This window comes from Notolabrus celidotus, chromosome 11, assembly GCF_009762535.1.
Source record: "Notolabrus celidotus isolate fNotCel1 chromosome 11, fNotCel1.pri, whole genome shotgun sequence".
NCBI lineage: Eukaryota > Metazoa > Chordata > Actinopteri > Labriformes > Labridae > Notolabrus > Notolabrus celidotus.
The window spans coordinates 32,068,192-32,094,894 of record NC_048282.1 but is presented as its reverse complement, the minus strand read 5'-3'; the positions used below and the strand labels follow the sequence as shown (position 1 = coordinate 32,094,894).

The 26,703-nt window shown below is 39.8% G+C and overlaps 1 protein-coding gene across 1 annotated transcript in view; it reads left to right on the top strand.

The window, feature by feature from the left end:
* vwa5b1 (von Willebrand factor A domain containing 5B1) overlaps positions 1-22,915 on the top strand; it is a 40,956-nt gene extending 18,041 nt beyond the window's left edge. Inside the window, exons 13-27 of the mRNA XM_034695271.1 lie at positions 1,578-1,754; positions 2,912-3,022; positions 4,908-5,110; positions 6,338-6,452; positions 6,672-6,857; positions 7,041-7,242; positions 7,530-7,729; positions 11,006-11,234; positions 12,675-12,968; positions 14,252-14,389; positions 14,727-14,861; positions 15,533-15,604; positions 16,071-16,140; positions 19,085-19,208; positions 21,501-22,915. Of these exons, the coding sequence (XP_034551162.1) occupies positions 1,578-1,754; positions 2,912-3,022; positions 4,908-5,110; positions 6,338-6,452; positions 6,672-6,857; positions 7,041-7,242; positions 7,530-7,729; positions 11,006-11,234; positions 12,675-12,968; positions 14,252-14,389; positions 14,727-14,861; positions 15,533-15,604; positions 16,071-16,140; positions 19,085-19,208; positions 21,501-22,157 (2,913 nt within the window). The 3' untranslated portion in view covers positions 22,158-22,915. The remainder of the gene's footprint in view (positions 1-1,577; positions 1,755-2,911; positions 3,023-4,907; positions 5,111-6,337; positions 6,453-6,671; positions 6,858-7,040; positions 7,243-7,529; positions 7,730-11,005; positions 11,235-12,674; positions 12,969-14,251; positions 14,390-14,726; positions 14,862-15,532; positions 15,605-16,070; positions 16,141-19,084; positions 19,209-21,500) is intronic.
* Positions 22,916-26,703: the final 3,788 nt, after the last annotated feature.

The following is a 26,703-nucleotide window of genomic DNA, read 5'->3' as shown; positions in this document are numbered from 1 at the left end:
TGACTGAATGCTGCTTCACCATGTTTAGTTTTGACTCTTGGGACTGAAAGCAGACCAGTACCTGATGACCTCAGAGGTCCAGATGGTTCATACAGTAGCAGCAGATCAGCAATGTATTTTGGGCCTAAACCATTCAATGCTTTATAAACCATCAGCAGAATTTTAATGTCTATTCTCTGACAGACAGGAAGCAAGTGTAGAGATCTAAGAACTGGAGTGATGTGATCTACAACCCTATTTCAGTCTTCCTTGCAAGTTAACATCCACATGCCTGTGCTCATCACACATTTTTCCAGTCAATTATACCACTTAGACGAGAAACAGCCTGCATACAACTTCATCTCCATTTACTTATAACCCATGCTGCGCTAAAAGATGCCATCTGTCATCTGTGCTTGGTTACATCCAGCTAGCGGAGCACTGTAGCTTTATTGCTGCAGCTATTAACTGCAGCTAAATCCCTGCTTGTGGCGGGTACCTGCGTGTTTTATCATTAAGTTGACTGACAGCAGACTTCCATAATTCAAAGGCAGCTGAACTGCACAAAAATCTGGGGTTCAAAAGCTCAGAAGGCAGTTAGGCTACTGCCACCAATTTAAGCTAGCTAGCTTCAGTGGGCGTTTCATGAGTTGTTGTTCTTTTCCCCCATCATTATTTGACATAGCTTCAACCTTTATATTATGTAGATAATAACTAAACCATACATGTTTTTGTGAAGTTTATATTTTTGAGTAAGAGATAAAAGAAACAAGATAAAAAGAAGTGAGTTTAGTTAGCTTCAGCTAAGGCTAGCTCTGGTCCATCAGCTAGTTATCCCTTACATGTGTCATGAAAATAAGTTCCTCTTTTAAAAGCATTTCATATTTCATTCCTCTGTTGTTTTTATTTATTTTAAATTCACTTCATTTTCTTGTTGACTGCTGATTTTAGCTTGAAAGTGGGATCTCAGTGCACAGTATGTTTCATGTGTCTGTGCATCTGAAGATGATGTTGCATCAGGCTAATCTTTCATGCTCTCAGGTCTTTTTCCTTAGGTGAAATGTTCTCTGTATACTTTTTAGTCAGGTGACGCTACACTCTTTGAAACCCTTGCCCTCAATTCAACCTGCTAAACAGATTCCCTGACTTTAGATATCTTCACATTGGCTCAATAGATTGTCACAATTTAAACAGCGATGTAAATGTCCCTCTTTCTTCAATCTTTTGCAGTTTGAACTGCAAAGATTGCCCCAACCATCTCAGAGATGTGTCCTCTCTCATCTCTCGTATGATGAGGTTGTTAAGTGACCAGCAGACCTAAAGAGAGGAAGCAGAGAGAGGGAGCACTTAGCCATAAAAATGTGTTTCTATGGAAACACTCCAAAGGCTCGCCTCATTCTGCTTGGATTTTCCTGCACATCTAGAATAATTGATGTGCTCTATCTATCGACCTGATCACTTGCCTTTCTGTTTTTTTTGGTTTCTTTTTGTCTCATTTTTTTGAGTGCTAAAATAAAGCCACCTCAAAGACCCCTTATCCCAAAATGTAAAATCCACATGTTTTATTCTTCTGATTTTGATTCCTCTGCCTTTTACAGGTGGATATTATTCACAGACGCCTCCATAAAGATATCCTCCACAATCCTGTGGTCATGTTGAACTTCTGTCCCGACCTCAAGTCCATCAGCGCAGACCTGAGGAAGGTTCACGGCGAGTTTATCTTCCTCATTGACCGCAGCGGCAGCATGAGCGGTGTAAACATCAACCGTGTGAAGGTATTTTCATATCAGCAGGATGTGTGGTTTTACTTTTTCATTAATGCAGATCCACACACACATGAAGGCACACAAACATTTACATATAAATTGTTATATATCCCACATGATAACCAGTTTAAAGATGGCATCCTCTAAAGACGTATATGCGGATTGCACAGATTTAGTTGAAAAGTGTCACTACACCCATCTCAGGCTTTTACATACAAGTCTTTGAGGAAACTGACACATGATAAACATGATATGCTGCGCAGGAGGCTGCGTGATTGCTTTCTCGGCTCACAGCGGCACTGATTCTGCAGTCTTTGGAGATTGTAGATGTGGTTAGCCAACTGTGAGAAGGGCAGGTATACAAGGATATTGATTAGCCAAGTCATTCACTATTCACCAAATGTCTCTCAGCTGCTAGGGTTTAGACAGAAAATCTTTGGAAGGGAGTCACTTTGTTTATTTTTCAACATGTTTGTATGTTATGTGACTGCTTGTGCACTTACCCTGCCTTGAGGTGTGTATCTCACTTGTTTTCATTTGCAACTCAATCTTAGGCTTTTAGTGGAAGTGTCTGATACTAGAGAGTGTGAGCTTGCAGCCAGGACAGTGTTTCAACAGTATTTACCTCAAGTGTTGCAAGACCTCTGGCTCTGTATTTCTAGAATAACACTGGAAACAATCTGAAAACAGGAAAATTTGCCTGTTATTATTTATTTTTTTGTCAATGCACCTGAGCTGACATTTTGACAATCAATCGTCAGGGCTTTCTGCTCTTCACCTAAGTGAAGGTTGAGATAAGTGGTATCCCTTTAACAGCTGCAGAAGAGGCAGTGATGGATGAAAGGACACTGCGTGATACCACTTTCCACTCACTCCTCTCCTTCAGAAGAATCTGCTGTGCAGTGAGGACAGCTGTGTAGAGCACCATGCTTGCATTCAGACAGACATTAGTAGATGTAGCTGTGCCACCATGGAAACAATCAAATAGTTTAACAGGACATTAAGCACCTAATGAGGAGGGGAGATTGAGTCTCCGCTTTTTTACAGTCCTTGTCTTGTCTTTTTTTCTGGAGATGAACTTAATCTATTCTCTCTCTCTCTCTCTCTCTCTCTCTCTCTCTCTCTCTCTCTCTCTCTCTCTCTCTCTCTCTCTCTCTCTCTCTCAGGATGCCATGGTGGTGATTTTAAAGAGTCTTGTTCCTGGCTGCCTTTTCAACATCATAGGCTTCGGCTCTACATTCAAATCATTGTTTACAACCAGCCAGAACTATGAGGAGGTAACAAACTTTTTCTTTCAACAAGCCACCCAACTATTTATCCAATACATCTGCTTGATCATTGCTACTTGAGGCTTCACACATGCCACTTAAAGCCTACACAGAACCGGACAATGTTTCACTTTCAGAACTCCAGACAGTGGTCTCCTCGGTTTGCAAACATATACAGAGTGTTGTTAAAAAATGAAGCGATGCAGCTCAATGGTGATCATGCTCCTGTCCCAACTTTTTAAAAACATGTTGCTGGCATCAAATTCATATGTGCATGTGTATCTTTTTCATAGAACCGTACATTTCTTTAGTTTCAACATTTGATATGTTGTCTTTGAACTAGTCTTGACTACATATATAATTTAAATGGTTTCCAAATCATCAAATTATTACTATTATCCCAACTTTTTTGGAATCAGGGCTGTATTCAGTGTTGTTAAACGTAGCACTACATCGTTGCAGGACGTCTGCTATCTGAGCATAGCACTCTTTTGACTGCAGAGTACAGAATCATCAAGGTTTCTTTATTTCAGACAACAACTCACATTTCAGTGTTTTGATATGTTGATAGCAGCAGCAGAACATTGTTTGTGTTTGTTGTCTAGGTAACAGACTCATCACTCCCTGCAGATTTATTTAGCATGCAGATATCTGAGGAGGGGTGAGATAATATTTGAAACCCTCTGAAGTTGGAGTCTGCAGGTGGATTGAATGAAATCAATCAATTAAGCTTTATTTATAAGGCGCCTTTCATACAAATCAAGTGCAATTCAAAGTGCTTTACAGCAATTTAAATTAAGAAAGAAGCAGAAATAGAATAATGGCAAGACATATTACAATTTAAAAAACATTTTAAAACAGAGACTAATGCACACCAACAATAAAATATGTGTAATTAAAATAAGTGAAAGCATCAAAGTAACATTATGAATATAAAGAGTTAAAATAGATAAATTAAAAAGGGTTGGGATAAGAGTTGGAGATAAAATAAAGGCTAAAAATATCAATACAATTGAGTAGATAAATAATAAAAAACAAATAGTTAAAATAGTAAAGTAATAAAATTGTTAAACCCTACATAAATGCCAGACTGAATAGATTAGTTTAAGATAAGAAATGTATTTAACACAATGGAAACTTGAGATCTATAATCTCGTGTTTGAGGGGGTCCCAAACAGGCAATAACAAACCAACTTTACAACAACAACAATAACAACAACAACATCAAAAAAGGAGGTTGGTACAACTTAAGATTAGGTACAATAAATGTGAGAGAAAAAAATGTATATGGGGGTGCTGGTGGCCTAGCAGTCTAAGCGCCCCACATACAGAGGCTAGAGTCCTCGTCACAGAGGTCGCCAGTTCGACTCCCAGCTGTGACCATATGTTGCATGTCTTCCCCTCCTCTCTGCTCCCCACATTTCCTGTCTCTCTTCAGCTATCCCAGGAAATAAAGGCAAAAAAGCCCCAAAACACAACTTTAAAGTTACTTTTAAAGTTATATGAGGATGCTGGGGAGTCAGTGGGGCCGAAGGTTTGAGCTCAGTACTCATGCAAGGCAGCGGTGCCGATGCCAGAGCTAAGAGGATAAATCTTGCAGCTTAAATAAACTGTCAAGGGAGGATATGTTTGTCAGGTCAGAGTGAGAATGACCTTTGTGAAGTGGGAAATAAGAGTTGTGAGTCGAGCTAGCTTGCAGGCGTCGCTCAATGTCTAAAAGTTTTCAATAAATTAAAACTCCATTTTATCTGACTGTGATAGTTCTGCATGAGGATCAACTAAACTCTGATACTATCCCAAAGATACTGAACACAGAAAAACACAAGTAGATGGTTTAACTCCAGGAGAGTGTATTTGCAGAATTTTAATGTAACTGTAAAATGTCTTTTCTCAGGAAGCCCTGGCTCAGGCTTGTGAGTATGTGAGGAAGATCAGAGCAGACATGGGGGGCACCAACATCCTGGGTCCGCTCAACTGGATCCTGAGGCAGCCGATGTTCAGCGGACACCCACGCCTGCTTTTTCTGCTCACTGACGGTGCTGTCAGCAACACAGGCAAAGTTATCGAGCTGGTCCGCAGCCACGCACGCCACATCAGGCAAGTATTCCTTCAGATACGCCAGAATAACAAAAACAATAAGTGACATTGTAGGGGGTAATCGCAATTTTATGTAAGGGGGAGCTGGTAAAACTTCAAAATGGCCCATTAATGCTAAATCTGACTGCAGCCAGTTTAATCCATAACCCACAAAGACATGAATGGAAGAGATGGCTGCTCGGTTAAGCGAATAAGCAGCCGCTGTAGCAGTAACAGCAGAGGCAGAGAGGCTGTTGTTTGCTGTATCAAAGCAAATGATTACAAACTCATCTTTTGTTTATATCCATTATGCAAATAGCAAAAGCATCACTCTAGATTAATTCACATCCGGGGATTGTCTCGGGCTTAGAATGAACACCTGGCTATGTGAGATGTAATCCTCTCAAAATTAAATCTGGCTGTATGCATTGAATGCTTCCTGAATGTCAGACATTTAATACATCACATCTGAGAATCTGTCACAGGGGGGGGACATATGTGCAACCTTGACTTAAGATGTAAAAAGAAACATTGTTTTGAAGCTAGATCCAGACCGGGGTAATAAAAATGCTCCCTGCGGACTGCAAACGTCAACTGAGAGTGAGCACCAGTGGCACAATAGCCCCGCTGTACGCTGTGAATTTATTTTATTTTGCAGCTTGTGTTGAAGTCTCACACTGCGTACCCTTCTCCTGAGTCACTCTGGAAATAATTGACTTTTGTGTTCCCCCCTTTTAATGGATGACTGCCCCCAGATGATTGCATTAGGTACACACAGCTTGGCCAATTCATCGACACTTCCTGGGTCATTATCACACTCTGCTTACAAATCAGCGCGGCCAGTCAGAGACAAGACCAAACAACAATTAATCTCTGGGCCGAAAATCCATGTAAGGGTTTTAACTATGTAGAAGGTGACATTTCCATTTTAATTTGCACTCTTTGATCTCATTAAGAATGCAAAGGGAGAAAACTGCTGCTCATCCCTTGATGAGAAACTGAATAAAAATGGGGAGATAAAGCATCAGCTAACCTCTCTGGAGAAGCCTGCTTGTATCAAATCTCCATCATTTCCTGTTTGGCTTCATATCAACTCCCAAATCTCTGTCTGATGAACTAGATTGCTTTGTTTATGTACACCTCGTGTGTCTTTTTAAATCTCTGCCATCCTGACAAGCCACCTGTTATCACACACAATGTATCCCCAGATCTGTCTGTGAAACTGCAGGGTTTCATGTGTCTGTGCAGATGTTTTACGTTCGGCATAGGACTGAGTGCTTGCAGACGGCTGGTGCAGGGACTGGCGATGGTTTCCAAAGGAACAGCAGAATTTCTGGCTGATGGAGAGAGGCTGCAGCCTAAGGTACTTATTCCCAGCTTTGTGTTCCTCTCCTAACAAAGGCCAGCCGCTGTGGAGCCATTGTGCAGAGCTTGATAAGCACTTAATGTCTGCCACCCATGCTGTATATAAAATCAAATCTCAGAGACACCATTTGTTTTATGAACTTGTCACGTAGAAGCAGCGTTTCTTATCTGAAACTCCATTTGAGGTGGCTTGTTTTTTTTTTTTTTAACTCCACAGATGATCAAGTCCTTGAAGAAAACCATGTCCCCCGTGCTGAGTGACATTTCTATTGAGTGGCTCTTTCCTGAGACTAAAGAGGTGCTGCTGTCCCCTGTGGGCAACACTTTCCTGTTTCCAGGGGACAGTCTGATCGGCTATGGTGTTGTTTGCGACACAACCCGCTACCATGCCAACCCCAAATCTGTGAGTCCAAAGCATCTGCTGAAGGAGAATATTTCAGCATTTAAGCAATGAACCGTTACCTTAAAAATGTGTTCCCAGGGTGATTAAAGGCTAACTGTGAACAAGCTTTTTAATTAAAACTGGTGAACAGGTTTTTACTGAAGCACTTCTCTTGGATGTAACACCCACTTAAATACTCAACAGGATAAGCGGAGGCGATACAGCATGATGCGCTCCGTTGAGTCGGCCAGCTCGGTGTTTTACCACTCTCAAGAAGAGGACCTGTTGAGGACAGGTGTGGACAGCCAGGGCTCCTACAGAGAAGCTCCATCTGGTCCTCTGTATGACTCCTACCAGGACTCGGTGACTGACAGCAGCCCTGCGCCCACTGAGCAAGACGCAGCAGGTAACAACTGACACTACTACATCCAGTTTATTTAATTAAAGTCTTGCATTTTCTAATTAAACATTGTACAATAACAGCTACTTTTGGACTAATGAGTGATTCAAAGCATTCAGAATTAAAGCCCCCTTGATGTTTTTCATCTGGTAATGAAACAGACTAAAAAGCTTCCTTTTTGGAACAGCTGCCCCTCTGCACAACAGATGTTGTGTTCAAATTTTGTCATCGAATATCAGTAATTCAGTTCTGTGGAGGCATAATGATTATCCCATCCTTACACGAATCATCAGGGTTTGATTGTAAGACATCCCCAAGAAGACGTGCATACAGCACCAACCAGATAATGGACTACAACCCGGCGAAGAAGGCCTTCACTCCCAGTGATCCCAGCTCTGTGGGGCCCAAGAACCCTCTGAGGAGAGCCAAAGTCCAGGAGCTGATCGGCCAGATGAGCTCTGAGCACGAGGCGCAGTGGAGGAACGACTTCCAGGTTTGCTCCCACAGTGTGAGGAATAATAGTCACATGATTGCTTCTTTTGTTGAGCTGGTTTTGTTGGTAAGTAGGTCAGAGGATATTTTTGACTCAGTTTGTAATTGACGAGGTCACATAACCACTGCAAATTGAACGTCTGTGGTTCGTCATAATACTACACAATTGGTTTTATTAAGTTCAAATTGTATTTAATTGTAGCAAAGCAGGAGGATCTTTCTTTGGATCAGTTGTTACACACTGAGTTAATAGACAAAAGTTATTTGTATTCCGGCTGTGCTGACGAATTAACCATTCATCTGACCCTTGTCTGGACCGGGGTGAAATCAAGAACAGACTAATGTGCTCTCCTCAATAATGAGGGACAATATTTATGTATGGTAATGAGTTTGAATATTGCTCAGGGAGCGTCTCGGTAATACTAAACAGAGCTCACTGGCCTGAGAAGATATTATATATTCCCTCTGTAAATTTATCAGAGGACCCATCACACCATCAACATAATTACATTCCACCCAATAGTTATAAGTCAACATCATTACCCTCTATCTATGTTGTGTATATTATATAAAGATGTATATAAATAGATTCAGAGTTCATTAATGAGAGAGTCCAGTGTACACATGTTTATTTTTGCTGTTACTTTGGGCCGTCTAGAGGACAGTCAAGGAACTGCAGTTCATGGCAATGCTGCTTGTTCACAGCCTTAGCAGCATACTTCTATATGGATGATATATATCAGACAGTTACATTTACATTAAATTATTTGATTTTCCTGACTGTTTGCATCTGGAAGTTTGAAATTTGCTCCTCCATCTTTATTTAAAGGGATATTTTAGTTTTTTGTAAGTGGGGTCATATGAGTTATATTACACTGTTGCTCCTGCTAGCCACAATGAGTGCCGGTGAGCTCTTCTCCTTTAATGAGAAAATCCCCAGATGACCTGCAGGCAAGCTAGGCTATTTTCTCTGCAGATGGGGACACCTCTTTTGTGTGATTTCGCTAAAATTAAGAAAATATAGTCCAGGGTTTGTTGTCATGGGCTTACAGTTTACACACCAGCACCACCAGGTAACATGGGATCTCTCCTGCGCACTCATTAGCACAGAAGTTTCTCCCCTCTCTTCTTCGGTACGTTGGGTCTGCATCTGGAGTTCTTCCTCTGTAAACTCTGGTTCATAGAGGTATCCTCTTGTGTCCACAGTAAACAGCATGTCATCGTCACTGTCAGAATCACTCATTTTTGCAGTTTGTAGTTTTTGATCCTAAAAGTGCAGGCAGATCCAAACAGCTGATCGGCGTGTATCTGTGCTCATGCAGCGAAAGAACGCCGGTCTACGAGGTGCGACAGAAAATAGTACCAAAAGAAAGGGGGTTTCTGGCGGCAAGGTCAAGAGCTGCAATTTTTTCTAGTAGAGCATGCAATTGCACCGTGATGATTGCTTGGACCATACAATGTAACTCAGTGGTGTCCAAACTTTTTTCAAAGAGGGCCACATTTGATGTTGTCAGAATACTTCAGGGCCAGTGGCTCCTACTGTGACTTAGGTGACTTAGGAATCATAAAAGTTATATATGAAATCTCTATTTAATAACAATTATTTTACATTTTTTTCTCAATAAATCAGTAACTAGGAAATCCTCAGTTCTCCACAAGCCACTTAAACATTAGCAAACTTTATCTTCTTCTGTAGAATGTTTTTCATTCGGGTCGGGCAATGTGGGGAAAAATATTGTCTCGTTATTTTTCTATGACAGGATCAGGATCTGAATTTCATCACACTTCTATTTCATGTTGTTTTTAAGACTTTTCTGACTTGCAGACAACAATTTAAGAACTAAATCATTCTTGTCCTGCATTCTGAACCGTTTTTTATGCACCAAATTTTGCCTTGTCTGCACAATTTCATAATTTTGATCTTGTCTTGTGTCCTCTTTTGTGTCTTCTGAACTTTTATTGTTAATCAAGAACATTTTCACATCATGATAAAAACATTCATTTGAAAAAACCTGTCAGCTTTAAGAGTTCTTGTGTTTCCTCCTGATTATATTCCTGCTGAATATCCAGAGCTTTGAATTTATAAAAGTAGTCCATATGAAGCTTTTTGAGACATTTCTGGATTGACTTTAGATTTGTTTGTGCGCTTGAAAGAAACTGCAAATGTACAGATGATTCAGAATGTGATTAATTTCTTTGCTATAATAACACAATTTAAGATGGAAGTTTGGGGCCATAATTAAATGGACCTTGGGCCGCAATTGGCACCCGGGCCGTACTTTGGACAACCCTGATGTAACTCATACGACCTCACTTAAAGAAAACCGGAAATATCCCTTTAATGTGATATTCCACTGAATATCAGAACATAATCGAGTCTTTGTTTCTCGTCACCTGGAAGCACTGTGAAGTAAAAGCTTGCATGAACACACTGAGATGAGAAAAATGTACTCCACAATATTTGTATTAGTTTTTTATACAGATTATTACAGTACAGTGAGCTCTTGGAGTGAGCAAAAGATACAGAAAAGAATCAGTAACCGTCTCCCTTGTTCCCTCGAATCCTTGTCTACAGTCGGATGTTCATGTCACTGTGCTTAAATATCAAATTCTGGAGTTAAAGGACAAATAAGTGCTGGAATTCAGGTTTCATAAGGCCTGAAATAAAGAGAATAACATGGAGAAACAAAAAAGTGAAAAAGTACGAAAGAAAGACAATAAGGATTCAAATTGTATGATTATAATATATCACAGAGGTATATTCAAAAAGAAAAAGACTAGAAGAGGAGGGTGCTAATTTAAAATGATGGGAGTTTCTGAATGTTGTCCAGGAAAGGTCCCCATATCTTTTTGAGTTTATTGTTACAGCCAGCAACCGAGGGGCAAATCTTCTCAAGGTCTAAACAAGTCATAAGGACTTTCAGCCACTGACTGTGGATGGGCGGGGCAGCATCCCTCCACCTCAGAAGCACCGCACGCCTGGCAAGGACAGGCAAACAACAGAGTTCGACATTTAATAGGAGTGAGGTTTGCATCCTCCTCTGCAGTACCAAAAACGGCCACTGTAGGATTAGGTTCCAAGGTTATGTTCAGGATTTGTGATAAAGTTTGAAAGACCTCTCTCCAGAATCTTTCAAGAACATTTGGAAAAGAGAGCCTTCACCCGATCTGCATTTGAGCTGAGAAACATTTAAAGAAGAACACAATGTTTCATGCTTGATTAAAACCTGATAGTACCAGAGCAGTTAATGTAAAATAAACTTTCCTCTCCTTGCAGCCACAACTGGCTAGCCTGTGTGCTACATCTTCCAGCGGGCATCCGGCCAGCTGTCACAAGCCGCTCCTTCAGCAGGAAGCAGACTCAGAGCCTCATTTGCATGCCCAGCCTCAGGACAACCCCCTGCCAAGCGGCGCCAGCGTGCAGCCTAAAGCTCGAAACGCCGCCGGGGAAGATGGATCCAGATCCTCCACCGACAGCCCATCTGTTGGCAGCACGGGAGATCCAGGTGAGATCAGAACCGTCCTGATTTACAGACAGATACATTCATTCAATGTTGATTTGATCTCTGTGGTTTATGTTGGATTGAGTTGTTTGCTTATTTTGATTTATACTGTGTGTCTGCAAGTTCTTCATGTGTAGGTTGTTAAAAGACAAGACATGTCAGTAAACTGTATTCACATATGCTCAAAACTCCTTTATATTCCAAGATTTTAGAGATGGGCTGCGTGTGTGAATGCAAACGGCTTCGCCTAGACACTATGTGGACTTTTCCTGCTTGCCTCACAGTGGAATCAGCATGAAGTCGGGTTGATCCAGTGTGAGAACACAGCAGGAAATATTAAAGAACATTCACAGTGAGCCAGCATGCGGGAGGAAGGCATTTAGAGTATATCATGCAACCTGTGCAAACCTGAAAAAGCAAGACGTACAGGATGAATATAAACATCTGAGGATTCAAGATGAGATCAGTGACGTCTGCACATTCACCTCTTCATTTTTTAGCATTGATACCTGAATAATATGGAACACTATTGGTATGTTTTTGAGGTGTTGTATTGGGTGTTTTTAGTTGTTCTGCAGTGTACAATTGCATTACATTTGTGGATTTCATCATCTATAGTACGTAATATCATCACAAGATTAATCTCCGTACGAAAGGGAGAAGGCTGTCAATAGAAACAGACACTGCTCTGAAGTGGAAGTCACAGCATGGGCTCAAAATCCCTTCTAAATTACATTATCTCTGAACATAGTTCATTGCTGCATCCACAAATGACAAGACATGCAAAGACACTATATATAAACATGATCCAGACTTCTCTGGGCCCGTTTAAGATGGCCTGAGGTTCGATGGAAAATTGTCATGTGGTTTGATGAATCAATATTTGGCATTATTTTTTTAAATCATGGATGCTGCAGCAGCCTCTCTTCTTCAAATGATAAAGCACATTGCCAGAAATGTCAAATACAATATGATTCAATCAAGATGTGAATCAAATTAGTTTGAAGTAAGTGTGTGAGATGTATTCAAGGTATTAAATCACAAGCTGTAAATTCCAGTTAATACAGCAGTAAATATATTCAGTTAAGTATGTCAGGATGTGAAAAGTGTCTAAGAAATTCATTTAAATAACAACTATCCAAAATCGAAGATCACTCTTGGCAGATGATTGAGTACCGGGGTGTTACCCTGCAAAGACAGGTAATGAATTTCTTTATCTGGGAACAAAACAGAAAATCAATCAGGAGATGAATGAGGAACATAAGAGGTATTATTTTTGAACATTGTCGGTATTTTCACAGCGAGAAAAGAGAATAGAGTTAACTCAGACTCAGCCAATCTTAATGAGCAGTAGCAGAGGAAACACTTGAACTGGATAAATGTTGACGAACAAATGAAAACACATTGAGGAATGAGAAATCTCTGCTTTCCGTGATATTTCAGACGGCTATGCACACCAGTTATGTCAGGCTGAAACACCACAGGAGGCCCAGAAGTCAGATCTGGGTGCAGCCAACCAGCACAAAGGTTACTGCAAGGCCGTGGTGTCTGGACTGCTGTGTGGGAAACCAGTGAAGTGGGAGGTCGCCTTTGATATCGAGCCCTTTCTGAACGGCCGGGAACGCGAGGAAAAGGTTCACGAGGAGCTTTGGAACGAGACCTTCCACCATATGGCCGGACACTCCATCATACACGACTTTGAGCATATGGCGGATAAGGAGTGTGAGATTGAACACGGTGAGCTCTGTGGTGGTTTCTGGAGGGAGGTCTGGGGATGTTGAGTACGTTTCAGAAGCAGTGGTTTGCCATAGACTGTAGTCTTACTAATAAGTGTTAAAGTATGATTCAAATGAAGTTGTAACATTATAAAGATTAGCATCATAAATCAGAGACCCAATAAATTTTTTTGTGCCAGACTGTAAAGATATAATTCTTCGGTAAAGTTTGGTACTCTAACATGGGGCTTCATGGGGACCAGCTCACTTTTGGAGCCAGCCTCTAGTGGTCATTTGATGAACTGCTGTTTTTGGCACTTAAATGCTAGCTTCCTTTTTCAGGTTTAGAAGTTAGCCCACTGTCAGAGGGACAACTGTACAACAAAGGCAGCCAGTTACAGTCAGCCTTGTTAGGAATTAAGACTGAAAACATTCAAAAGCTAGCTTTGTTATTTTTGTACAGGTATCTTAACCAAATTTCCATACATATTAAGAATGACAAACTTCTTCTTTAAAGTTGAAACAAAATCTTATTAACTCAGAATAAAAATCAGCAACAATTTTGGTATTAGATCACTTATTTCAGTTTTTCAATCAGCCAAAATTTAAAATATTCTCAGGTTAAATTTTGTAAAATGTGCTGCACTTCTGTTAATTACATTGTTATAAATATAAGACTATGGTGTGGTTTTAGTACATAACAAGGCTTTTGAAAGTGCCTCTTATTTTTGAGTTTTTTTTGAAAATTGACCAAGAGTTAAAATAATCAGTATATTATTTGACATTGAAAATAAAAATTAGTTGTCTCTCTAAAAATATTCGAACTTCCAGTTTTACATTTACAGTTTGCGGTTCTAGAAGAAGATATGTGTTGGGAATAAGAGCAATATCAGATCCAGAAGTTGCTGCTTTGGGTAGACATACTTTTGGTAATACAACTAAAAGGAATAATTCAACATAATGGGAGAACTATTATGTAATTTCTATATCTAAAGATAGCATATAGTCATTTTAAGACAACAGCTCTGTGTCTGTCTGCCTGTCTATCTCTCAATGTCAACCGTGAGTCAGATTCAGCTTCATATTTTAAGAACTGATGTGAGAGGATTTTTTCCGTCCTCTAAATTACCCTATTTCCTTCAGGCTGTGTTTTAGTAATATCTGTGTGTTTAAAAGTAATTTAATAAAGTTAATTACGTATGTTTATGTTATGGTTTCAGCATTATGTGATGCTGTGTTTATGTTCTTCATTCTAATAATCTCATGAATGTTAGGCTGTAATTTTCTTCTTGTTATTATCCACAGGCTCGGGCAGGAAGTACCAGCTGTACGCCATTCACACCAGCAAGGCCTGCAATATACTGAGCAAATACACAGCACTCATTCCCATTGACCTGGACACTAATGAGTACTTGCCGACATGTATTGAGTACATGAATCCCAGTAAGTGTTGACGTCCTTGGACTGCTTATGATCAGTCCTTTTTAAATGTTTGAATAAAACAACCTGGAACATCTTTTTCTGTTAGTTGTTCAGTAGCTTTAAATCAAAGAGCTTTGAAGTGTTTGCCACAGTATGCTCAAGTTATTCTTTCATTGGAGTATATTTTATTTTCAGTATATTTTATTTTGTAAATTTTGTAAATTTAGTTGGACACAATACAATTCTAAATGAAAATGACTGCTATGATAGACAACATTTTGCAGTGTTAGCACCTGCCAGCTTGGGAGTTTCTTCTGTCAGATCATGGACAGAAAATATAATAACATTTTGTTTCCAGGTGAGTGTCTGAAGAGGGGCTCACACTCCAGCTCTCGTTCAGGAAGCAGAAAGAACAAAGGGTACTCCATTGGACTGGGTCGCTCTCAGTCTGGAGGCATGTCGGAGGAGGTTGAAGATGCTTTGCTGCCTAACAGTAAGCCTTATTTAAGATACATACCTTCAATTTCAACACGTACGCAATAAACTGCAGAAGGTGTTTTTAAAACGTGATCATGGATGGAGAAGAAAAAGTTAGAGAAAAGAAGAAAGCATCTTATGACTCAGACTGAAGCAAGTGTAGCGTCAGAGGAAAAACTTCCTTAAAAGAGTTGGTAATACAGGATTCATCTTTTATATATTTGTATTCATTCAAATCCAACTTTATTCAAAATAGAAAGGTTGCAGCCTCGCACTGCCTGCAGTGTGGGCCATGATATTTCAGAGTGAGCAGCTAAGAGCTGCTTTATATTAAAAATACTTCACCCTGAGAAAAAGGGCACTACATTTTGAATTGGTTTCAGGAGTGTGATAACAAAGACAGGGTTAAGAGTGGCTGATTCATATGCGTCTGCTTAAAGAACAGCAGCACGCTGGTCACAGAGGGAGATGAGTACTTCCTTTAATGCTTCTGCTTTGAAAACAACAAATATACATTTAGGTTTTGTACAAAAACAGGGATTATTTCTCTTTGTCCTGTGTTTTTTCTTGCTTATTTTTTGCACAATGTATATGATCACTTTTTGTGCACTTAAACAACATTAACATGTCAGTGTATGTAATAGCATTGGCAATACAACCTGATTCTGATTCTGATTTTGGCCACAGATGGAGATGATGTTCCCTCTCCCTGCAGCACTCCCTCTTCCTCCGGCTGGGAGAGATGCGGCTTCACTGAGTGTAAGTAAACGCAACATAAATGCATAAAGCTGTCAGTAAATTGGCTTTACTCGTACATCTTCTTGCACAAACACCTTTGACATCAAGTTGAGTGTGAAACAGGAGATTATTGATACTTTAGTCTCTCTTCTAGTAAGTGATGACAGAAAAACAACAGTTTTGTGGCATGTGTTGACAAAGGCTGTCTAGACCTTTCAATCAAAAAGATAATGAGCACATACTGATGGCACTAACACACACATATGAACATGCAGAGTTGTGTCACCTGCAGAGGAGAGATCGCTGTCGGAGTATACGACCTCTCCTGCCTTTAGTCCATCACAGTGGGTGTGTTGCACTTCTGTATTGTGAGACTCATGTTAAGAACTAAATAGAAAAGTGTCAGGAAATGCCACTGCCTCTTTATATCTCTCTCTCTCCTTTCTTTGTGTAACTCTGCGTCTCTCTCCGCATGTCTGCCTCAAAGTCTCTCAAAGGAGTTCGTCTGTGTCCTCCGACCAATCACAGAAAACAGTGGAGAGCCTTTTTTCTGCAAGGTGGGTGTTTGTAGACTGTCTGGCTCCATAAATGGGCTGTAGCTGTGGTACCTACTGCTGCATTAGCAAACACAAGGACTTCAGACGGATTATTTAAATTGTTCCCAATACATGACTGGAAGGTGACTCAGTCCCAATATTACTCAACCTTGGGACAAATATATCCGTTGTCTCCTCAGTGGGACCTTATGAGCAGTTGTGGCCGTATAAAAGGTGAATGGTGACTCCTTTTCTGTTTTTGACAAGACCTACAGCCATTATAGCCGCTCTATGGGGCTATTTTTAAAAAGGGGAGGCATGGATGAAAACCCACCATTACAAAAAGGGAGACAGACATCTTAATGAAAGGGGGATAATGGCGCACATCTGCACGGTCTTACCTGGAAGGCATTCACGGTGGTGCACTTAGATGTTATTGACAAAAAGGGTCAGAAATAGTTTCAGTAAAAAAAGTAGAAAGAGGGAATTTTAAACTTTGCTAACTATGTAAGCTCAGGGTTGAAAGCAGACATGGCTTTATCAAGGGGAATAAAAATAGAGAAGTTTCAGCATTTCTTGCTTCGTACTTGATCAGCCACTGAGGAGACAACGGATATATTTGTCCCAAGGTTGAGTAATATGGGGACTGAGTCACCTTCCAGTCATGTATTGGGAACAAGTGGATTCTGAAGCTATTTTGACCATCTGACAGTGACGTCTGGTTGAGTTTCAAGGGCCTTTTAACTCTCAACTCAACTCAACTTTATTTATATAGCACCTTTCATACATATAAACATGCAGCCCAAAGTGCTTCACAAAATAATCAGAGACAGAAAACAAAAGCAATGATAAAATTATAAAAGGCATGGTTATAAATAAAATACGTAACCCTCCTATTATCCTTGGGGTCAATTGGACCCAATTCAATGTTTAGGGTCTCTATATTAATGACTAACATCATTTTTTTTGGCTTCATATTTCATGACTTTTCCTCATTTAATGGGGACAACTGAGAAAACATAAAATTAAAATGTTTATTTGTTCCAATTTCCTGTGAAAAAAAATTATGCATCAGTGTTGTTTGGGGTCAATTTAACCCAAGGCTCTTTTAGCTGTATATAACATAAGAAGTATTGATATTGAGGTCACTATAACATACATTTTTATAACCTAAAAGAAACATAAAGTACCTGAAACATAAACCTGGGTAACAATCAGTTTATTTCTGGAGGTTTAAATTGCTGGGGTCAAATTGAACCCAAGGATAAAAGATGTTAGTAAATTTGAGGGTAACAGGAGGGTTTAGAATAAAATAAATCAACACAGTAAAATTGATAAAATGCATAATGGTGAAAAGATAAAAATAAGGTAGCGTTAACAAGATCAGATGAATACAAGAAATACATAGATAATTAAATAAGATAAATACATTTTAAAGCGATGGTTAAAATAATAATGCAGTCCAGGGCTAAAAATAAATTACTCCAAATTAAAAGCTAGATTTAAAAGGTAAATCTTAAGTTTACTTTTAAAAACACCCAGATAGCTTTTTAAGCACAATAGGGCACCATGCTAACAGTAATGCAAACCTGATGATGTTTAACTGGTATAATAAACACCAGGGGAATAATCTTAATGGAGTTATTCCATCCCAGGTTTACATGTGAGGTATAATGTGTAAAAAAAAAGCTGGTTATGCAAATAAGAATCCTGACAGGGTGAGCAGGATCCTGACGCAGAGCAGGGGGTCTCGTCCCAATTTTTACCTAGCAACCAACCAAAGGCATTAACAAGTGGAAGAAAAATACTGATTTGGAGAGGACTAGCTCTCCTTCTTTGAGCATTGCATTTAAAACACCATTAACCTTTCTCAACTCTGCTACTGTAGTCTGGATTGCAGGACAGGATCTTGCCCATTTTCCCCTTTCAGAGATGGCTGGGTCCCAGTAACTGTCATTATTTCCCAACTCTCAAGACCAGCCTGAGAATTAACAATTTTACCACAGTGTCAACAGGCAGAGGACTGCCTTTCTGCAGATTGATGTGATTTGACTTGTGATCAGGTTGTCTCTGGCATTCATTTTGCTGTTAGATGAAAGACAGTTGTTATGAGGTTTTGACCAATCAGAATCAAGTATTCCACAAAATGGGGCAATAATGTAAAATAATGATTAGAGCTAAGAAAAGGCAGGATTAAAATTAAAAATCCATGTAACCCATGAGGAGTTGGATTCAAGAAAAGCATGTTGCCTGCAGATTTGAGGCCTTCATTTCAAGGAGTTAGTAAAATATAAGCTGTTGCTGAGTCATTTTGAAACATACACTAAAAGTTTGGCTAATTAAAAAGGATTAAACTAATTTAAAAGCCTCTTTAATGAGCCGTATTAACAAGATAATAAAAGAGGAAGAATAAGTCCCTGGAAACAAAGATACACTCCCATATCAGTGCACTGTGTTAGTTTGCTTATAGCAATAAACATAAATTACAGCTGAGGGTAGACGAGTTGTCATTAGTTCCGCAGTCAATTGGTCATAAACCAAAGATGAAAAGAAAATTGGTCCCCAAAGTTATTACAATTCATCCTGTAGCGGAAATGAATGTCTGTACCAAATGTCATGGCAATCCATCCAACAGTTGTCTGGACAGAACACACACAACCTCATGACCTCACTCAGGGGAGAGTGAGAGGATCACCAAAGTAATTTAGAGTCATCATCTGGGCACCATGAATGTTCAAACACATGTCATGGCGGTGCAGTCAGCAGTTTCTGGTGTATTTTAGTCTTGACCACAGAGACTTTGACTTTATTCCTTGTTTAAGACTTCAAATGTGTTAGAGTGATTAAATGAAACCATTGCTTCCCCTCTCCTAATAAAGGCAGTAGTTGAATTACAGCAGTGGTTTGAGCTTCACATACTGTACAGTACACTGACATTTATCCACCTTTTCCTCCCGTCTGGAAGGCTGGCCCTCACCAGGACTCGTCTCCTGACTCGGGCTGCCAAGGGATTCATGTGCCGAACTCACAGCAAGTCCGGCGATTCAATCGGAGAAAGTGACAACGAGTGCAAAGACTACATTCCTCTGGTGGGTAACAGATCAATCCTGTGAGTGATCATGTTTTTCAAAGACAAGGATGTGAACTGACTGATGACTCGTCTTAAAAGAGGAAGTTGTTACTGTTTGGAGAGTCAATAGAGATGGTTGGAGCAATTGGCAGCAACCTTCTTTCTTTCTTTCTTTCTTTCTTTCTTTCTTTCTTTCTTTCTTCTTTCTTTCTTACTTTCTTTCTTTCTTTCTTTCTTTCTCCTCTCTATCTCTGCATCCTTGGTTCTATCTTTATTCTTCTACATTCCTCTCTTTGTCTCTTTTTTTCTTTGCTAATTCAGTTTTTTTAATTGTTTGGCTTTTTATTTTTTCTTTGCTCCCCTTTTCTTTTCTTTTTTTGCTTATTTCCTTTTTGCTGTTTTTCCTTCTTTTTGTGTCTCTTTGCTTCTTTCTTTCTTTTCTCCATCTGTTCATAACTTTTATTGCTTCTGTATTTTTTTTTCTTTCTTTGCTTTCTTCTCTCCATCTTTGCATCCTTGGTTACATCTGTATTCTTTTCCATTCCTCTCTTTGTCTCTTTCTTTCTTTGCTTATTCCCTTTTTTCCTTTTGTCATTGTTTTTCTTTCCTTTTTTTCTTTGCTTCCAATTTCTTCACTCTTTACGTATTCCCAATTTTGGTATCTTTACCTCCATCTCCACTTCTTTTTTGTTTCTTTGCTTCTTTCTTTATTCACTTCTTCTGTTCATCACTTTTATTGCTCCTATATTTATTTTTATTTTTTTCCTTCTTCTTTCTTTCTTTCTTTCTTTCTTTCTTTCTTTCTTTCTTTCTTTCTTTCTGTCTGTCTGTCTGTCTGTCTGTCTGTCTGTCTGTCTGTCTGTCTGTCTGTCTGTCTGTCTGTCTCTGTCTGTCCGTCCTTCTTTCTTATCTTTCTCCTTTCTATCTCTGCATCTTTTGTTCTGTCTTTATTTTTTTCATCTCCACTCTTTGTCTCTTTATATTCGTATTTCCTTTTTTCTTTCTTTTTTCCTTTTTTTCTCTCTTTTCTTTGCTTCCCTTTTCTTCACTTATTCCCAATTGTGCTATCTTTTCCTCCTTCTCCACTTCTTTTTTGTTCCTTTGCTTCTTTCTTCCTTTGCTTCTGAGATGAGAGCTTGCTTTTATATATGACAGAACAAACCAAATTTTCGGTCGCATTTCAAACAATCGAAACTCAAGATTTACAATATATATTAGAGTGAATCATACTTATTACTGAACAGTGAAACAGCTGATCATTACAGACAATAAAACTTAAAAAAAAGGATCAATGCGGCTGTTTTTGGTTCTAAATTGCTGTTTGACCAAGAAACAAAATCTCTTTCAATCACTGTCCCTTTATCTTTTTAAATGAAAACTGTCAGTAATTCAGGGTCGTTCAAACCTTTGCTTGTGGTGCTAAATCAATGTCCAGACTCACTGCCGTGTTGTTAAGCCAAACGATGCTTCTTCCTTAAACCAGCAGGACGTTGATGGAAGCTCCGATTATGTTTTGCACACCACATTGATCATAATTTATTAATCACTTTTCAGATTGAATGGAAGCAAACAAATCTATCAACACCAACCAGAGTAGCCCTCAAAATTATTTTCATACTGTTACAACAACCACAGAGTAAAGTCACACCTAATTGTTGATTGGAGCCCAGCCGCTGATTGGAAGAGGACAAAACCTTAATTTATGGTAATGAAGCAAACAATACGATGTTGTGCAGAAAATAGCATCAAATCAGTTCATCCAAATCTCCCTCACTGTTCATTTTAATGTTATGCATGGAGAATTGCTTAGAAGTGCAACATTTGAGATGAAAAGCTTATTTAAATAAGCTTACAGGCACAGTCATTTTGAGAAAGACACCAGACACCAAAGAAGAAGAGTAGGAAGTATACTGAAGGGATTTTGAAGCTTTAGAAACAAAAATAACAAAATTATAAGCATTCAAATTGAACAGCATTTTCATCCTGTCATTGTACTTAAAAAAAATGCATTTCCTTAAAGCTAGGGTTGGTAGTCACGGAAAACTAGCATGAATTTGAATGCAGCATGTCCTCTGGACACCGCCGAACAGGTGAATCCCCTGCTGCAACGGCACCAGACTGGGCTCTGATCCTTGGTCTTTTAGTGCACGCCATCCCCTCCCTCTGCTTCCTGTTTGCCATCTATCTTTTCTGTTCAATCAAATAAAGAAACAGAACAAAAATAATCTTCAAAAGTAGAAAACAAAAACAGAAAATAATCTAAGCTATACTGTATATAAGTCTACCAACTGCAGTATTTCCCTTTGCACAGGTATTGTTGCAGATGGCTAGTGGTGCATTTCCCCTGGACACAGCTCTGTGTGAGGCCATTCACGTTCCCATGGACAAGCTGAAGTGGACGTCACCCTTCAGCAGACATCGCACCAGCCTGGGCCACCTGTCTCATTCCAACAGTCGTCGCACTGAGAGCACAGATGATGGCTGCAGATCCCCGTGTGAGCCAGAAACAAACCAGCAACCTGCAGGGAACACTCCAGGCACCCAGAGCCCTTCTCACCTGTCCAGGAGCACCTGGACGGATACTGCCTCCTCCTCGGTAGGAAGTCTATCCACCGCTGCTGAGCTCCAGCTGTCCTCACACTCTCAGGTGGACAGCGGGCGAGGCTCGGGGTCAGGCGGCTTGGAGACAGCATCGCCCAGCAGTCTCAAGAGCGTGCTGGATACAGAGAGCATGGTGTGGGCAACAGCTGTGGCGCTCGCCTGCCTGGAGCACAGCTCTGCTAGCTACTTCATTGAGTGGGAAATGGTTGCTGCCAAGGCTAGCATGTGGTTAAGTGCACAAGAAATCCCAGAGGGCAGAGACTTAGCTTCTATCAAGGCTGCTGCAAACCAGCTCTTCATCATCCTCAGACACTGGGATGAAAACCTGCAACTGAACATGCTGTGTTATAACCCGAACAGCGTCTGAAGCATGATAGTCCAAGACTGAAAAAACTGACCACTGAAAGTACTCAATTCAGTATGATACTATGCTCACTGAGGCTTCACTGTTCTCTGTTCAGCAGTATGTTCTCTGGAGTCTGATTTTTGCTGTTGCAGTGGTATAACACGTGTGTTTTGTTCTGTTTGCGTGCTGATCCTCCAAACATATCACAGGCTCTTCAGAGGCATTATGTGCAAGCTGTTACCTCGCTGGTGCCATATACTGTAGCCGGATCCCCGTTAGCAAGGGATCAAACCTGAGTTATGCCACAGATTTGAGTGTCATGTATAAGAATGTCAGTGTTAAATTAGTAGCATGCTGGATCACTGACCCAACAACACCAGAGAAAAGATCTCATCACCACCTTGTTGATGTTTTGGGGAGAATGCTGCAAAACAAGTGTGAGAAAAAACACATGTACATGTTGACTCGTTCTGTTTTTACATCATTCTGAATTTCCTGACTTGATTTTATTGTAAAAAGATGGTCACACACAGTACGGCCTAACTTTTGTAATGCCTGCTACTAATACTGTGCTGGTCATATTTGCCATTTTTGCATTTTAACAGAGACAGAAAAAATATGCAAGGAACTAAAGAAAATAGATGTTATGGTTTGGGTGAAAAAAAATATGTGGCTTTGGTGTAAATCTATGAATGTGTATCCCACTAGCATGTTATTTATTATTTAATGATACATAAATCCATATATATTGTCTCGCTTAGCAAGGCATACCTGTAGTGGAGTGGTGAGTTTAATCGTGCATTTCTTTTTTGATTTAAAAACAGTTACAAAGCCAAGGGTTAGTTGGAAGTTCACAGTTTGCCTGTTTTAGTGTGTAAGTGAATATTTATTACGTGTTACTTCTTTATAAAGGGTCGCACCACAGAAACAAGTTCTTATGTAGCTCTAATTTTAAAGGGAATATCTACATCCTGTGACTGTCAGGGGAAACTGTTCATAAGCTAACAAGACAACCTGATTAAGCTAACGCAAAATAGCTCAAATTACCTTAAAAGAAAAAGAGGTAATAATATACAGACCAGACATGATCATAAGGCTGTTTGATAAAAATGTAAACTGTGAAGTTTTTATCTTAAATATCATCAGAATTAACACAATATGCTTCAACTTACAAATTACACCCTTATGCTTATAACATAAATGTCAGGGTTCCTTTCCAAAATGTCTGAATGATACAAACACTAACCCCGAAAATCCACAAGATACATGTGCTCCTGGTTCCGTCAGCGTCACTGCTTTGCTCCATCCGAGGGCTCGCGTCCTGTGGAGCAGGGTGCGTGTTTGGAGCGTACCGCCAGCTCATAGAAGCCAGGATCAGCTGGGTCCAGCATAGTGAGAACCACATACAAACAACAGGTCACAGAGCCTTTCTGTGGTTGAATTTCTGCTCATTTGGATAGTACTCCATTACTTTTGTGCTTTAATCATCACTGAGTATGCTGTTTTGATTTGCAGGTTTAGATGAGTTTAATATGAATAATTCGGCTCTATTTTGTTGTTGATCTAAAGGATCTTTAAACGGTCGGGAGTCTGTATATGGTGTTTTATTTTTAAATTGGCGGTTGTTGCATGCGATCCTCATGCCTGACTTCCTGTCCAGGTTGTTCTTTTCTGTGCAGATTGACGCGTGCTGGGTGTGGTCTCGGTTGAAAATAGACTTGAAGCGTATTACTGGCGGAGCGGCGCAAGGGCTGCAGCATGCCCTGTGCACACTAGAGCATTGACTAGAATGGGAACGTATCAACATAACGCAGTGCAATGCACCCTGTGGATTTTGGGGGTAAGATTACGTCCTCATGTATACGAATATTTCTAAAAACACAAGTTTTCTCTCTCTCAAAAATACCCTCTCTACAAAAGGGTTGTTTTGAATGTTTCTCTGTCCACATGACAACATAGAGAAGGTCAAACACCATACACCAAGAATTAAAGGCAGGTGTGTTGAGCGTCCTCTTGAGTGTACGGTAGTTTGAAACAGCGTTATTTGCAACCTGTCCATAGTACAGAATATACAGTAAGGAAATAAGGAAATAAATAACACGTTGTGACATGAGCAACTACCACAACCAGTGACCGTACAGCAAAGCGGGAGGTAGTTCCCAATTTATTCTGCCTTTGGTGCATTTAGCAGCCTTATGGCAGAAGGAATTAAAGAATTAGCATAGCGGTTTGTTTTTTTCATTGGAACATAATGCCGCCGACCTGAGTGCATGATTTTGAATTCACTGCCAAGAATGTGTACACGTTTAGATATGTTTACATTTAAAGAAAACTGGCCTTAAAAATGTATTTATGTATATTCATTTATTCAGATATTTATCAGATAGTTAAAAAAAATGGCCAATTTTCTGTAACTGTAAATACATGTAAAAATGCACTATTTTTCATATTAATCTAGTGAAACTGTTATTTTCAGCCAAGGGAGCAAACGGTCTCTGAGATTAACAAAGTCTGTCTGTTGGTCCATAACTTCGAATCAGACTACTGAACTCAGACCCACAGAACTATCGTCTGGATTGGCTTAAAATGTTGTCCAAATATGAATGATTGCTAGAAGATAAACTCTAATCCCTGACACTTCCTGTAGCGCCCTCATGAGGCCAAATGATACAGTTATCTTTCAAATGTAACAACCTGGTTTTATTATTAGAAATAATGACACAGCTTGTGATTCAAACTAAGTCGACTGTGGTTTTGCTACAGATTACATTATTTGTTTAATGTTAGCAAGTAGTGAACTAGAGCTGACCATGCAAACACACAAATACTGGATTCACTCAGATCTGGTGCATATTAAAAAATATGAGCAACGATCAACAGTCCTGTTCTGGGAATCCCAGAGGAACAGGTATTTACCACAAGTGCCTAACCAAGTTTTAAAGTTGTCAGAAAATGTACATCTGTAAAGTGCAGTTAAATGATGGTGGATGGTTTTGTTGATTTTCTTATTTACACCATAGCTACTTTCTTTCTTTACATTTGATTGAATCTCTGTCGTGGCCTATGACGTGTTCTATTATTGATTAACTCTTATTTATTCCATTGCAGTGTTGCTTTACTCAGGTATTGATTTTGTTTTTCACTCAGGCTGAGTTGCATAGGTCTTTCTGCATGAACACAGGTGTTTATGTCGTGTGTTTAATGACTGAAGTGTCACGTTGGAGCCAGTAGCGCAGTATTCCGCTCTCTGAAATGAGAGCACAGTAGATGTTATATAGTAATATCTTTGTGCTGTAATTGCAGTGCAGCTGTAATTGTCGTACTTTTTTTATGTGCTGGGTCGGTTATAAAGTACGGTATCTTTCCACTTGCTGTGTGTGCCTTTCAAAAATGATTGTTGACTGAGGCTGTTGAAAGCTTCTGTGGTGTCTTTCAAACTGTCAAAGCTATGATCTGCTTTGCTGATGCATGTAATAAAATGACTCAAACACACATGCTGTCCTGGTATCTATTGTCCAACTACTAATGACGAGAGGTGCCACAAGGATCGATGCTTGGACTGCCTTTGTTGGTGTGATTATCTGCTCCAATGTTTCTTGTCTCCACTGTTACAGTTATGACACCCTGTTCTACCTATCCCTTTCCCAAGATTGACCCCACTGTCTCAAAGAGGACAGAAGCTAAGAAGACAACATCTAATCTTAGCAGCTAACACTAAATGATGTAGCACCTTACTTATCTCATTCCCTCTCAAGGTTTCATTGACATGAAATCTGCAAATTTTGGGGTTCAACAATAGTAGATTGTCGTCGTAGTGGTTACCTGTTGGTGGCAGAGACAGGGCAACACCATGCAGCACCTAGAGTACAGGCTTTAGTAATATCCTCCATTGTCAACTGAAACTCCTTAGCACATGATGCAGAATGCAGCAGTGAATCTGGTCTTCAACCAACCCAAAATCACATGTCACTATGCTGATCATTTTCCCTCCGTGCAGGACTTTGCTTACATTAAACACAAAACCTTACTTCTTGGTCACAAAACAACATCAGCAACAAAAAAGGCAACGTTCTTGTACAAACTGAGTCAACTCAGAAAATTGTTTTGCCATGAGGCCCTGTTATTTTAAGCATTGCTAGCCAATTCCAGGCAAAAGGTGAAAGGTAGTACTATGTGATAGTGCTCTTAGTACACTTACACACCTGAATTAGACTCTTGCCCTCTGTAGTCCCACAGATGGAATGAGTTACCCAACTTCATGCAATCTGCAGAATCCATTTCTACCTCTGAGAAAGTCCTTGATCCAGAACTTTGTGAACAACTCAACAGTTGGTGGTTTGGTGCCAAAGAAGATGATAGTTGTGGTGGAATTCATCAACATACTGGACACTGGACACAGAAGACTCAGGAGACTCTGATGGTTTACGTTGAAATAGTTTATGTAGGACTTGATCAAGGAGAAATAACATAACAGTACACAGGCAGGGGAGTGCAGTGCTATGCCAAGTCAGGCGTGATACTTTATCTCCAAGACGACACTGAAGCTAGATACCCATATTTGGACAAT